The 15,097-nt window shown below is 41.9% G+C and overlaps 1 protein-coding gene across 2 annotated transcripts; it reads right to left on the reverse strand.

The window, feature by feature from the left end:
• Positions 1 to 1,082: 1,082 nt before the first annotated feature.
• LOC139611022 (kinesin-like protein KIF2A) lies at positions 1,083 to 14,255 on the reverse strand. 2 transcript variants are annotated; one of them, XM_071465250.1, is made up of 21 exons: positions 14,062 to 14,255; positions 13,080 to 13,174; positions 12,117 to 12,236; positions 11,113 to 11,167; positions 10,115 to 10,237; positions 8,949 to 9,049; positions 8,345 to 8,440; positions 7,393 to 7,447; positions 7,126 to 7,288; positions 6,960 to 7,050; positions 6,760 to 6,823; positions 6,580 to 6,671; positions 6,302 to 6,444; positions 5,996 to 6,200; positions 4,973 to 5,083; positions 4,810 to 4,877; positions 4,585 to 4,674; positions 3,198 to 3,342; positions 2,714 to 2,815; positions 2,011 to 2,146; positions 1,083 to 1,857 (listed from the first exon to the last, which is right to left on the reverse strand). In XM_071465250.1, the coding sequence occupies exons 1-21, from the start codon at positions 14,120 to 14,122 to the stop codon at positions 1,772 to 1,774; spliced, it is 2,202 nt and encodes a 733-aa protein (XP_071321351.1). In that variant the 5' UTR covers positions 14,123 to 14,255; the 3' UTR covers positions 1,083 to 1,771. The 2 variants fall into 2 exon arrangements, with proteins under 2 accessions (XP_071321351.1, XP_071321352.1); XM_071465251.1 differs by lacking the exon at positions 4,585 to 4,674 and having other exon boundaries at positions 1,436 to 1,857; positions 14,062 to 14,253.
• Positions 14,256 to 15,097: the final 842 nt, after the last annotated feature.

Here is a 15,097-nt window from a genome sequence, read left to right on the forward strand (position 1 = left end):
GCTTAAAAACGAAAGTTCAATTAGCTTCAGTTAGCTGCTTGTTGAGCCTCCATGTAGTCGATTGGCATTTCTTTGTAATCTGTTTTTGTCAAGTCACACTTTCTTAAGCTTTGTAGATTTTCTTTTGCATCTCTTAAATTGTTTTGTGTCTCTTTGTGGTTGTTTTTCATCTCAACAGTCACTTAATACTCTGGTCTGGGGCCCCTCGACTTCTTGGGCCCCAGGGCCTGAGCCTGGGGGAGCCCTGTTCAATAACCTATCCATGTTGTTAGTTATCGATTTTGACTTATGTGCTAATTAGTTTTGATGCACTCTCAACTGCAAACTTGCTGTGACAGTGCTGAACCATACAGCAGCCTGTTGTAGCTGCAGGGCTACTGCTTCATCAGCGTCGCACAAATCTGTGATCCAACGTCTGTGTTAACATTCCTCTTACAAGTATGTGGATGTTTTATTAGACAATAAATTATTAATTCATTCAATTATTTGTTCTTCTTCACAATATTTCCAGATACCACCCAACAACTGCATAGTTACTTCCTTGGGTTCAAAGACTCCTGGACTAGAGCAAAAAATGAGTATTAATCACAGCAGAAAATAGTCCCCAACAAATGCACCATTTCCGTCTGTTTGAATAACGTTTGCTGAAACTACAGAACTCAGCTGTTTTTGGAAATGAGTGATCTCATTTTAAAAATGGAAACTAAATATTTCTGAGAAGTTTTTAAATATTCATGTAAACGTTACATAAATGGTTTATAACACATATTGTAGTTGTAGCAGATCAAACTCTTCATTAATGTATTTAAAACCTATACTGTGTCTAATAGAATAGAAATAATATAAACTACATCTTTAGAGGAAGATGTTATAATTTCTAACACGTACTGTATATTAATCAACACTTTAAAATGTCCACAACTACATTATAGTGCGTTATAATCCATTTATTACATATTTATATACTGCTAATAAAGAGTGAGGGTCTTACAGTGTTCTGCCTATCTACTGTAACAGCTCAAGGCTTCTATTATAATTTAAACATTTTAAAAATAAAAGTTTACAGAATAAATAAAAATGAGTACAGCAACAAGAAGTAGCATTTCTTTATTATGGCAAATGAAAAAAACACTGTTTCTGTAAATGTTGTCTGGAAAGCTCTGAAATCAGCGGCTTTGTCTTTGATTATAGTGCCCTCATCAGGTCAATTAATGTAATGTAAGGTTATTTTTGTGTCTTAGGCTTTCTCTCAGTCAAACCTATATTACATACAGTATCAACACAAACACGCAGTGGCTCATTTTACACACAAACTCAGCATGCCCTGTTCGCCCCCGAGCTGAAACAAGGGGCAGAACAGGAAGAGAATCCTCCAAATATTGCACAAAGTGGCAACAGCTGTTTATAAAATTGGCCGTGGTGAGGATAAGCTATGATTGACTCTATAAAAAATTCATTTAAAACAAATATTCATCTTTTTTTTGTTTTGTTTTGTTTAAATGAAGCACTTGTGACTTGGCGCACGTACAGAAAGCTTGTAAATACACTTCACAGGAGGATGGAGAGCGACGACGGTCTGCTCTTCGGTGCTACAGGTGGACGGATGGATGATGGGCAGCGATGGCAGCCTGTACAGGAAAGAGGTTGAGGGGAAACCAAACACACAGAGACAGTAAGTCGTAAAACCACAGCTGAGCTCCTCAGCGACACGCCTTCACCTTTTTCGGGACAAGTCAATATTACAGTGAAATATCATGTATTTTATGGGCGTCTATAGTGCACGAGGCCTCTTGGGGGTTATTTGTTTGCTAGCTTGCTCCTCTTCCTGGAGTGTACAACGGAAGGACTTGACTTTATCTGAAAGACAAGAGAAAATCACAGCACAGGCTGCAATGACTGAAACATCCAGGAAGAAATTCTTGTTATTATGACACTTCAGACATGAAATACACAACACCGCTGACTTCCTGTCACTCAGACGTTAACATGCTGCAGCCGTGGTGACTGTACCTCTCAGCTCCGTGAGAATGTCGATCTTCTGGTCCAGGATTTGTTCTAGTTGAGTTGCATATGACTCCACGTCGTAGTCCACCTCCTCCGTCATTTCCAGAAGCACCTTCTCATCTTCCAGCCAGCGGATGGACTCCTGTAAGGGACACGCTCACTGAGACTGATGGAGAGACCTGGAACAAACACCTGAGCACTAACATTCCTGCAATGTGTTCAACACATGTTGAAAAGCCTCTGGAAAATAAGCAGATGGGTGTAACCTGCAACAGCCAGGTCTAATGGCATTAATGGCAGGTTCTCCGGGTAGTGAGAGAGAACGTTTCTCTGCAGAGGAAATGGATCTGCTCAGTTTAATATTTTGCACCCTCAGTTAAAATTTGAATAATAAATGCCAAGCACAAGGTGTTAGGTCTCAGGCATGTGGGCGTCTCTGTGCTGTTACATCGAGTTACAACTGACCAGGCTCATATATGCAGAGGTGTGTGTGGTTATAGTGTGTGTGTGTTGCTATTTAAAATGAGAACTGCATCGGTCTGAAACTAGCAAAGACACCCGTGTTTCGCTTTGTGCTGCTTCGCCCCGGGTGTAAGATAAGAGTCCACAGCATCAGTTCTTGTTCCTGAGCTGCTCTCCTCAGTGAAACGTAGTAAAGTCTGCTGTCAAAGACACAAACCACTGTCACAACTGTCAGACTCTGCCGTACCTGGAACACAGCCCTGTGATCCTCCAGGACCTGCTCCTCCATCTCCACCAGCTGAGAGACGGCTTCGTGGAAAGTGAAGAGCTGCGGAGAAACCTCCTCCTCCTGAAAGAGATCATGACCGAGACCGTTAAAACCTGAGGGTCAGCTGAGGAAACACAAACAAACACTTCAGTACTAAAAACCCTTCAGCTCTGAAAGAGACTCGGCTGATCTGTTAAACTCAGACTCCTGCTGGGATTCTGCAGAGTCCACAAAGTGAAATTTAAGACTTAATAAGATTAATAAATAAAATGTAAGACTTAATGATCGTACTGGCTGCAGTCTGAAGGTATGATGGATATGAGCTTGAATTATTTATTATATCACTCTGGTTTCACTTCGGCTCTCTGTAACAGTCAGTATGAACAGGAGGAAAGATTACAAACCTGTTTCAATGTACATGTGAATGTGTACATCCACCTGAGTGGACCTGTGTTTGTCTTACGTTCTGTTCACAGAGCAGCTTCAGGTCGTCTCTTTGTGGAGAGCTGCCGACTCCCCACTGGGCCTCCAGCACCTCCAGCTGGGTGATGTGTCCTCCCTGGCGGCTCTCCATGGCTGCTGCGGGGTCCACTGTGAGCTCCTTCACCCTGACAACACATCAGCGCTGCAGGTTAACACAGCTGTAACACTCACTACTCACTAGCTAATGAGCAACAACGGTTCGTAGCTGCAGGCAGTTGATAAACACAGGTGTGGATGGTGACAATGCTCAGGATGCAAAGAGGAGAGAGAAACATTTGGAGCATCAGTGTGGTGATGAAGGAACTGATAAACATCACAGACTCCATGCAGGTGTTTAAGGAAATGAAGCCTGGGAAAAAATAAAAGAAGCTCAACTTCAACAAATAATGGACGGTGGAAAAAACCACTGATGCAAAATTAACACAAGAATGTGACAAAAGGCAGAAGTTACCCCTTCAACTAACACTGGGATTAAATGATGTAACAGTTTGATGACACTGAATATATGAGTGTTGCTCCAGTCATGAGATTGGTCGGGTTTAGGTAAGATGCTGTCATTAAAGATCCCCTCCAGACATGTTTTTATTTTATTGAAATTTTTATTTTATGAAATATTTTATTTTATTAAAGGTCCCATGTTTTACTCTTCTCCTGTGTTTTATCTGAAGTGTTGATCTCCATCAGGAGATATATCTGTGGTTTTAAGAACCAAAAACCATCTCAGTGTAGTTTTACATCTCCTCTCAGGCTTCTCTCTGGAGCTCTATTAACAACAGGTCAGTGAGCCAATCAGGAGAGAGGATCTGAGCCTCTCTTCTGATTGGCTGACTGTTTTCTGAGTGATCTAATAAACATATAGCAGATTTCAGGTAAACACTCAGAGAAACCAAATCCTGAGGGCGGTGACTGCTTTGTTGTGACATCACAAAGTTCCAGAAGTCCTGACGGCTGGTTTTAAGGCTCAGTTTCTGAATACAGGCTGTGTGCATTTCTCTGTGGACTGAGGCTTTGATACTTTCACAGTATTAATATAGAACCTAGACCTGCTTTATAATCACAAACACATGGACATCTACCTTTAGACTGGATGGAGCTTTAAAAATTGATCAAATAATAATATGAAAGTTGAAAGCTGTGGCTTCCTTAAGTAGATGGATGTGAAAACAGCCTTCTAGGACCCATCCACACCTGATGAACATGTGATAAACACATCTGATTATCTCGATCAAGTCTACGCTGTGATCTTTCTATGACTGGGTAACTTCTGACCGGAAGCAACACAAAGTGGTTATTCATGGGTAATGTGGACACCACATGAAGAGAAACTGCGGAGACAGGTGATGGGAGATGATGTAAAGTGATCGTACTCATAAGTCGGGGAGAGCTCAGAGCGACCCCCTCCGCCCCCGCTCTGGGAGAAGGGAATGTCTGAGGGACTTATCCCAAACTCCTTCACCCTGGAAACAAGGTGGGAGAGAGACACACACGTAACCAAGAAGAAGAGACAGGAGAGGACAGCGGTGAAGGAAGTACTCCGAACTTTTACTGAAGTAAAAGCAGCGATGCCGGAGAGCGGAGAGAATCTGTTTCACCTGTTGGCGTATCTCAGCGTGTTCAGGGTGTTTTCACAGGAGGCCATTCCAGGAGAGATGGTCGCAATCTGTGCAGGGAAACATTAGATCAGGACATCAACCACACCTGTTACAGCCGTGCTTCTACCCACAGACGCTGTAGAGACACATGCTGTCTTCTCACCATGCACGTTCTGGAGTTTTCTCCAATGAAGGAGTCCCTCAGCACCTGGGTTAACTTGCTGGCTCTGAAAGGAGTGTGGGGTTTGTTTCGGCCCAGAGCGCGAATACACTCCTGCACAGAGACAATGATTTATAAATACACTGTCGACAAGGTTTTTTCATCATTGTATAAATCATTATAAAAAATATATATAAAAAAAGCAAACATTCACTGGTTCCAGCTGCTCTTTTTTCTGCACATATCATAATAAAATAAAAAAATCTTTGGGTTGTGACTGTTGAAGAAGTCGCACTGGGCTGTGGAAAATTTGAGCATGTATATTTCACCACTTCTTATACATATACTTATACAGATATATCAGGTTTGATATATTCTGATGTTCAGATGATCACAAACTGGAGCTGCTGTTTCATTCTGATGTGTTTACATTTTGGATGATTTTACTGGTATTGATTGTCAGATGAATGTTTATGTCAGTGATTTATATTCTGTTATAGATGTGATTTCATTGTGAAAGATGTTTAAGTTGATTCTCCATTTTCTTTTTTGGACTTTCTGTTTGGAAATGTATCTGCAGCGCTCTGGTCCTGGCTTGTGTGAATCTATGGTGTCCAGTAAAGACATTAACTATATGCACGACACAATAATAAAAATTTAATTCATTCTAAGTGGCGTGCCGATGTCAGACCGACTAGACTCTGTCTACTTATCTCTTGAGTGCACGCTGCCGATATTTCCAGGACAAAAAAAAATCTATTTTTACAGTAAGTAAGCTTTTAAGTTTCTCTGATTTTTTTAAAATTAATTGGTTTGTTTAATCTGATTTCATAGACTCAAGGATGAATGTTAAATCTGTAATGTTTCCACAACCTGTGTCTAGTGCTTTAAGACTGAATAACCTCCATATTTCACGACCCAAAAATCCTCATTGACTGATGATTTAAATGTTCAATACAGCCCAGAAAAAAAAAAAACAGTTCAACCAGTGAAGTCACAGGATATCTTCAGTGCTGGGGAGGAGACCTTGAGTGCCAGCAGGCTCTTGTTGATCTCGGCTCCTTCGAGGCGAGTCTGACGGTCAGCGCTAGATGTGTCTGCCCCTCTCTCGTTCCCCGCCAGGTCAATGAGGGAAAACTTTCCATGCATCTTCCCCCGTCGACGCAAAATGATCTGAAACACGGCGTGGCTCCGAGAGGAGTGAGCATTCGCCGAGGTCTGGCCAGACGTCCTGAGGGAGACGCACACAAGACAACACAAAGCTAATTTTTCCCAGCAACGTTTCTCACATTCGTTCAGCTGCTCTTGCTTCTGATCATCTCCTGCTTTCACCTGCAGCTGTTTCCCACTTCGATGAGTTTGAGGACGTCCTCTGTGCACTTCACCTCCCTCTCCTGCAGCCCCACCACCTGCACCTGCTGCTTCCCGTCCTCCAGGACCCGTAACTTGGCTTTGCGGTTTAGTAGGTCAAACACCTTTAAATGCAAGAACAAACTCACATATTATTCCAACTTGCATCATTTACTGTGTTTTTATCAATTAAAATCATATGTTTATATGCTGCGAATGAAATAAAAATGGGGGTTTATGGTTAAGTGCAAGACTCTCACCTTTCCACTGTAAATCTCAAAAAATGTGGCAAAGACTTGCAGATCCAGCTTCTTGTAGTTTGGCTTCTTCAACATGAGAAAAACGTCTCTGGCTGCACAGCGAGAGAAAAACAGACACTTGAGTCAAGTCAAAGTCAGACGTCAGACAGCAGTGAAGAGGGAGGTGAGGGGGAAACTGACCGGACAGAGCATAGATCCCTTTAGAGCAGTCCTGGTTCTTTCCTGAAAAGTCACCTCCCATCGTCTGGAAGGAGATGTGAGAGTTACGACGGGAACAAGGAGCTGAAAACATTTGTGTTAAGTGTTCGCAGAAACAGTGCTACACCTGCTCTGTTGGAAAAAAAAACAAACTCTCCTCAGGTTCAAATCAAAGCACTCACATGTGTTTTCCCGCTTCCAGTTTGTCCATATGCGAAGCAGGTCGCCATTCCCCTCTCGAAGATGGTCTCGACCAGCGGCTGAGCAGTGAACCTGCGAGCGGAGGAGCGTTTTTTTTAGCAACAGGGCTTCTGGTCCGATTTCTGCAGTGTAGGAAAAACACGTTACCTGTAAACCATCTCATTGGTGGAGTTCTCATCGAAGGCGTAGTCGAATCGGAAGGTTTGGTTCTCCAGGTAGCGCGTCAGGTCGACTTTCTGCTTGGGCTCGTGGACCATGACCACGTCCTTACTGGGAATGGTGATCACGTCCAAATCCTTCACTGACAGCTCTGAACACACAAAGATAAAGGCTTCATTTTTCATGTTTGTGTGTTAAAGGTGTGCGACAAAGAAAACAGCTCTGAACACAGTTACGGTATAAAGCTACTCTTACCTTTTTTATTGAGGGGACGAGCACGAACACAAACACATATCCTGTGCTCCTCGATCTGAAACATCAACAGGTACAGATAAATGCTTATTTACAGCTTTGAGTCATTTCTGCATATAACCCCTCAGCATCACTACTTGTCCACTTTTATTTCCCCTCAAGTAGCTTTGGGGTTGGAAAAAACAACTTAAAGGTCCCATATTATATAACGGTAGATGCCCGTTATTAATTATAAAGCAGGTCTAGGTTCTATATTAATACTGTGAAAGTATCAAAGCCTCAGTCCACAGAGAACTGAGCCTTAAAACCAGCCATCAGGACTTCTGGAACTATGTGATGTCACAACAAAGCAGTCAGCCATGCCCCAAGCCCCGCCCACCTGGACCCACCATCCAACCTTGCAGGATTTGGTTTCTCTGAGTGTTTACCTGAAATCTTCTCTTTTTTTTTTTTTTAGATCACTCAGATCTAATAAAAAACCATCTCAGTGTAGTTTTACATCTCCTCTCTCAGGCTCAGATCCTCTCTTCTGATTGGCTGACTGACCTGTTGTTACTAGAGCTTCATAACATAACAGACCTTTAATCCACACTGACAGTTTTACATTTATTCTGTATCATCTTGTTTCAGCTCTTCACTGAAGCTGTATCATGTTTACACCGAGTGACATATTCAAACCCAACATGTTTTTATGGCTGCATCTTTCCATCAAATGGAAATATTCTACATGTCTTGTGCATCATTTTTTACACATTTCCTCAAAATTCAATCTGATGTATTTGGTATATTTGGAAACTTCAGACTGCTTAGGTTTCAAACATGTTTGAGATTAAAAAAGTTTTGTTCTTTATGACTGAATACTCGTGAATGATCTACATCTTACCTCATATACAAGTATGCGAAATAACCAGAACCAATGTCCTCACATGTTTACTCAGTCATTAACCAGACTTACCAGATCGTTAGTGGTTAAAGGCCTGTAGTCCAGACTGGCTCTGAAGTCTCTGATCATACACATGATTTCATAGTTTGGTAAATTGACATCCACCTCCTGCGACAGGACAGAAAACGCAAGTGTCAGATGAAATCTCCCAGAGAGTCAGCAAGTCAGTGGTGCATTTTCTATATTTTACATAATTATACAGCAAATGAAAACCATATTCTTCATTTGCAGAATGTGAACATGTAATATTTACTCCGTGTCTTTTCATTTTCAAGATCTAAATAATACTTATGTGGCTCTGCACAGGCCTAAAACATCAACAACTAAAATATCTCAGGAAGGGTTCCAGCTCCTCAGAGAAAGGCCCATCTGGTTTTTACTCCATTATAAAGAAAAATTATTTTTCCAAATTATGATTATAGAGGCTTGATTATAGTGGTTTGATGAAACATCTACTGAGATCATTCAAGAAACAGTCAATCTCAAACCACAAATGGTTCTACAGCTCAGAACCTGTGGTTATGTGTGTGTATAACTGTAGGGTTGTCTCTTTATTAGACAGCCCTAAATAAAACCTCGATAAAATGATGACACTGATGTACAGATTTAACTGTACCTGTGCTCTCTTCTCTCTGAGCTCCTGCTGCTGAAGTCGTCTCTTCTCTCGTTTCTCCTGCAGTTTCTCCACTTCCTTCACACAGTTGGATTTCCTCCGTGCTGGAAGGGAAGGAGCAAAACTATCTAAATAATCACAATAACAAGCCGTCTCTGCAGCCCTACTGACAAAATACATTTTTAAAGGTCCCACACAGTCTAAAGGTAGATGTCCATGTGTTTGTGATTATAAAGCAGGTCTAGGTTCTATATTAATACTGTGAAAGTATCAAAGCCTCAGTCCACAGAGAAATGCACACAGCCTGTATTCAGAAACTGAGCCTTAAAACCAGCCGTCAGGACTGCTGGAACTTTGTGATGTCACAACAAAGCAGTCACCGTTCTCAGCCATGCCCCAAGCCCCGCCCACCTGGACCCACCATCCAACCTTTCAGGATTTGGTTTCTCTGAGTGTTTACCTGAAATATTTTTATCAGATTACTTTAAAAAAAGCCAGCCAATCAGATTTTTAAAATTTTTAAAGGTTCTTAAAACCACAAATATATCTTCTGATGGAGATCAACACTTCAGATAAAAATTTTAAATATGGGACATTTAAAAACACATCACAAATATATAATATACATATAAAAGTATGTAAGTTTTATCAGTACAGTTTTGAATGCCGGTCTTTTAATGTGACAGAGCATCTAAATGCTTCTTCTGCATCTGGCTTTTAGTTGTTTTGGTCTTGGATACACAGACAGACCTTGACAGTATCAATCCATTCTTTGTTTGGTCTTTTTCTGGACAGTAAAAACCTTATTCTCATCCTTTAATGTGGCTCTACACTTTTCCAAATGCCATGTTGTGATGGTTATATCTGATTTTATTTCCACAGTCGCACACTTTTATGCTAATTTCCCACAGCCACAGCAGACGACTAAAACAAGTGCTGTAGTATGAGTTGAAATTTAGAGGCCAAAGCCAGTGAGAAGCTGTGAAAGAGCCTTTGAGGCTCTGACACTCACAGCTGTGTGGGAGCATGACATCACTGGCTCGGGCCTCGGTAACACACCCTCCACCAGAAAACAACAACAGAGACACTGGGCCTGGACACAACACTGATGCATGTGGAGTTGAATTACGTCTGCCGTGCGTTACCCACACAGGCAGACTAGGTGTTACCGTTCTGCTGCTGCTGTATCTGGGCCTGGCTGAGTGCAGGCTGGGGAGCGATGGCGGGTGGAGGCGGCTCTGCAGCTTGGCTGTGCTGGCTGGGACGGGCCCGGGTGGTTCCCACTGCTGCAGCTGAGGATCAGTTCACACAAATTATAAAAGCAAACAAATGATTTCTCCACTTACATCACATGTCTCTATCCATACAGATAGTTTTGGGTTTTATTTAGGGCATGAAACCATTTTTCTATTAATGACAGTAAATGAATTGGTAGTTTTCTTTGTCCAGTTTTCATTATAACAACTTTTTACTGAAGAAACAACACATGGGAAAACTGTTTGCAGTGAGATCTGCAGATTATTGAGAGTGAAGACGTTTGTTTGTGGAAATGACAATAAACCTGAACCTTTTACTACATGTTAAACGATATAGATCATTGTAATTTACCATGTAAAATACACTTCAGGTGTGTGTTTTGTTCTGAACTGGACTCAGTTTTCACACAGCCTTGAGAAATTACACATTTTTTGAAAGCTGTTGTAAGTGTCCTGATTCAGCATTTTAGGATCCACACGTCTCTGCAGCAGCTGTTGACGCAGAATTGGCTCAGACTTGTGGCGTTAACAGGCGACTAAATGAAAAGTGTTTTCTCTTCCTGTTGGAGGTTTCATATTCCTTTTTCTGCACCAAAAAATAGGCAAAGCAAAAAGAAGAACAGCTTAATCTTCTACGACGTTTGCGTAGTGTCAGTGTCTCTTTTCATTCTGACTTTTTTTGTTTCCTTTCACAGGAGACCAGGGTCACGACTGTAATAAAACCTTTTTATTTTGGGTGCATTATTTTTGGGTTGGGTGTCTGGTAACAGGTTGAACGCAGAGGCCTTGAAATAATGTTGGAGTATTAAGCGTCTCACATCGCAGGACAACAACACGTCGAGTTTGTTCCCTCAGATTCAGATTGTAGGTCAGTGGGTTTCTGGGTGTCTGGACATTTAAATCAAACCTACCTCTGTTCTCCCGTGGAGCATTCTCAGCCTTGGGTATCGCAGTGATCCGTCTGGTCTGAAAATAAAAAAAAACAAAAAGACATTAAAATACACTGTTACAGAGTTAAAAGTAGACTGAGTTCACAGACCAGTGTCAGATTAAAGGGGGTTCATGTCACACCGGTGGAGAATTACAGGCTGGAATTGTTACAGCTCAAAACTCTCTGAGATTTTTGTGTTTCTTGCTGCAAAAATGCATTTGTGAAAACTACCTGTAACTGCATTAACAGCTGGATTTACACTACTAGACTTTACTTAAAATAAAGAATGTAGGTCAATGATAGTGATAAATCTGTTAATCAACTCAATAATCTGTCTTTTTTCTTAATTTAATTTAATAACTTCAGGCCGAGCAGCATTTCTGCTGAAGAAGGAACAACCAGTAGGTTGATAAATAGAATGACAGAAAATTATGGATTCTGATGATCGATTCATCACTTTAATAATCTAACAAGCAAAACTGCCAAATATTTACTGGCTCCAGCTTCTCAAATGTGAAGATTTACTGTTTTTCTTTGTTTAAAATAATTTCAAACTGCAGGTTTTCAGGTTTTAGACTGTTGGTTGGATGATTTTAGCTCTGGGAAACAGTCACGGACATTTTTCTTTAAATTCTGACTATTTATAGACAAAACAATTGATTAATAACAGTATTTGCAGATAAATACAAAATGATCATTATTTGTCCTCACAGGACCTCTTAATGTTTTTATACCTCGGCTACCAAGAAATCTCAGATCTGATTTTACTGGCAGGTATGAATTAGTGATCAGTAACCACAGTTACAGTTAATTACCTATCAAAATAAAAGCCAAAAAGCCCCCAAAATTATGAAATCATCATGAGTTCATTAGTTGCAATAAAATGAACACAGCTGAACAAAAACAGCATGTTCTGTTTAAAGCATGAATAATAATCTATCAGAACAGGGATTGATAACTGATAGCTGCTGGTGAGGAGCAGACCTTGGTAACTTTGCTGGTTTTAGCAACATTGGAGGGAGGAAGAGGAGGCTCAGGACTCTGAGGTATCTCTTCATCGGGAGCAACATCTGGATTTAGAGCGAAGATGCTCTCCAGGTCGATCTGAGGTAGAAACCAGAGAGAGAGAGAGAGAGAGAGAGAGAGAGAGAGAGAGAGAGAGAGAGAGAGAGAGAGAGAGAGAGAGAGAGAGAGAGAGAGGTGAGGAATGTGTGAAGGAATTAATTAATCAACAGACAAGCAACACACACACACACTCTTACAACATATAAAACATTAGGTTTATGTGTCGCCCATCAGCAACAAACATTAGCTGGTGATTCTTATATTCCTTTGACCCGCTGTGATCCGACATTACAGAGGTAAGAGGCCGACAAGTTGACCCAGATGTAGACCCCTCTGCGGGCAGCCATGCTGGCCCCTCCAGGCGGCTGCTCTCTGTGTTTACTTAGAATCAGACATTTGATGATATTCATGTAAAAATCTGTGTATTTGGAAAAACTGCAGGAGAGTCTTGGAGCTGATCTGATGTTCTGCAGCTCTTTATTCAGTTTGGGACCACACAGCTTCTCCACACTTCCTGCTCGACAACTGATTCTCCTCAAATAGAAAAACACTGCAGCATCACCTCGTTACCGCTGGCAACGGGAAGTACTGCCACACCTTAAACTCCAACAACTCTTGGATCAACCAGAAAGTTTAATCAGATCTGGCAACCTTTTCTGCTCTGTTTTCAAAATTGGACAAATCCCTATTAATATTAAAATCTTCATTTCTCATGTGATGTGTGTGTTTGATGTTTGAGGGCTGGGTGGGTTTTTGTTTCCTCACAAATGAATCTCCTGACACTTTCTACAATAAATTCGTAACAGGATTTTTGCAAAACTTGGAAGTATGAGAGCAAAGCAGTCCCGTATTTAAGCTAAGAGGCAGACAGTGCAGCTGTACCTCTTTCCCTTTGGTGTCCCCGTTCTCGATCCACTCCACTGTCACACTCTCATTGTCTTCATGCAGTGAAGTGACCATCGCCTGGTGTATTCTTCCTGCAGCGGGAGGTACAGAGAGAGGATGTAAAGAGATGCTCGGCCTGCTCAGCCTCAGCACCTATAGGATGTACAGCTACTGTGTGCTGCTTGAGCCTGCAATCACATGCAATTAGCCATGAGCCAAATACACAGGATCTCTGACTCGGAATATCCTTTGCAAATTTTTGCATGCAAGACAAAGCAATGATCACGATACCTCCTGTCTGCAGTCACAGTTTAAACACTAAAATAAGATGCTAATGGGTGTGGCTCATGAGGGATGATGAGGAGGCTTTTATCTGTCATTCATTATGTGCACCACACAACTTCAGCAGCAGGATTCACAGGCTGTCAGCGAGATTCTCACCAGCCAATCAGTCATTCAAATAAAAATTATACATTTGCAGCAGAAAATGGGCTGTTTTTGTGCCAGTGGGATGAGATGCAGTCAGAGGGGAGAGGCCCCATGCAGCCAGCCTGCCATCCATCCATCAGCCCAGGATTCACAGGCCACTGCCGGGTGATGCAGTGCAGGGCGGCCGCCTCTCCTCCTCTGCTGGAGCCCTGCTGCAGAGGTGAGCCCAGAGGAGACACAAGGAGGCCAGGTGGCTTTTTTTTTTTTTTTCCTGGTTCGAGTCAGAGCCGCACAGGTGGACGGACCCGCCCGGCTGGCCGGCGGACCGGTGTGTGTCTGTTTGACTGACAGACGTGGCAGCAAAGACACATCAGATTTCTGCTGTTCCGGGTTTTCTTTAATGAAATAACCCGACGGAGACGCTGCGGAGGAGACGGGGATGTAGCAGCCGGCTAGCGAGCAGAGAGCCCCCGCTGCGGTGAGCGGCGGCGTTAGCTCCGCTCCCCCGGACCAGCCGGGCGGAGAGCGGTGTCTGCGTGTGTGGACGTACCGTCGCTCCGTTTTATCTCCACGTAAATACCCACGAAGATCTTCCCGAAAATCCCGGCCATCTCTCCCGCTGCGTGGGGTTTGTTGTGTGTATGTGTGTGTGTTTGTGTATGTGTGTGTGTGTGTGTGCGCGTGTGTGTGTGTGTGTGCAGAGCCAGTGCAAGTTGTGTGCTGCTGCAGAAACTGAGGTCACTATCGGTCAGTCATAGGGAGAGGAGAGGGAGCCGCTGCGCATGCGCGGATGGTGTCGCCCAAAACGTTTCAGAGCATCTTCTGTCAAATTTTAACCAATGATGAAAAATAAATTACTAAAATACTCAGTCTGACCCAGAAAGTCACGTTTATTCAAGTTTAAAAATTAATTACAATTCTGGGTTATTGTATTTTATTTTCGACTGATTACATTTTATTGTACTTTAATAATCTATGAGGGGCAAACAAGACCAGGTAAAAACACTTCTGGTGAATGTAATTGAGGATCTAGATGAATCTACTCTCTATAACTGATTTTCCCAATCAGTCATCCAACCTGACCAAACACAAAAAATTTAAAGAAGGATCCTGAGTTGTTTGATAAAAACTGACCCTGATCTGACGGATGTAAGGATCTGTTGTCGAGTGGTTCTCCACAAGGTTTCACCTGTAAAAGGTGAATTAACTTAAGTTTTCCTTGAAATGTTAAGATATAACACTAGAAGGAACAGCATGTCTACTTAATATTAATATTATTTTTATATTATTCATCTTAAACACTCAGTGTCTTGAGTGCTAACAGACAGCAGAACTGTATTTTCTCTTAATCGAACCAACAGGTATAAAAACCATCTATTATTCTATTGTGCTTTTATATTTCCTTTATTGGGACATTTATCTTTACTGTAAAATGATTTTTAAAAATGTGTTTATTTTCTGTCGTTGTGAGCTGATCCCTGTGAATAGGAGACTGCTGACGCTGTTAAAATCTGTAAATGTCGATTTGGTTGAACCTGGTGTATGAAACTCTCAAACTTTTACCTGTAAAACATCATTTTTGTTTG

The sequence above is a fragment of the Trachinotus anak genome, unplaced genomic scaffold, assembly GCF_046630095.1.
Source record: "Trachinotus anak isolate AG129_WGS33_773 ecotype Australia unplaced genomic scaffold, CSIRO_AGI_Tana_v1 ptg000028l, whole genome shotgun sequence".
NCBI lineage: Eukaryota > Metazoa > Chordata > Actinopteri > Carangiformes > Carangidae > Trachinotus > Trachinotus anak.

Coding starts and splice junctions, on each gene's coding strand:
- LOC139611022 (XM_071465250.1), bottom strand. CDS start 14,122: ATGGCCGGGATTTTCGGGAAGATCTTCGTGGGTATTTACGTGGAGATA. Junction 12,237..13,079: donor GGGACACCAAAGGGAAAGAG/GTACAGCTGCAC, acceptor TTTCTACCTCAG/ATCGACCTGGAGAGCATCTT. Junction 6,824..6,959: donor CTGGAAGCGGGAAAACACAT/GTGAGTGCTTTG, acceptor ATCTCCTTCCAG/ACGATGGGAGGTGACTTTTC.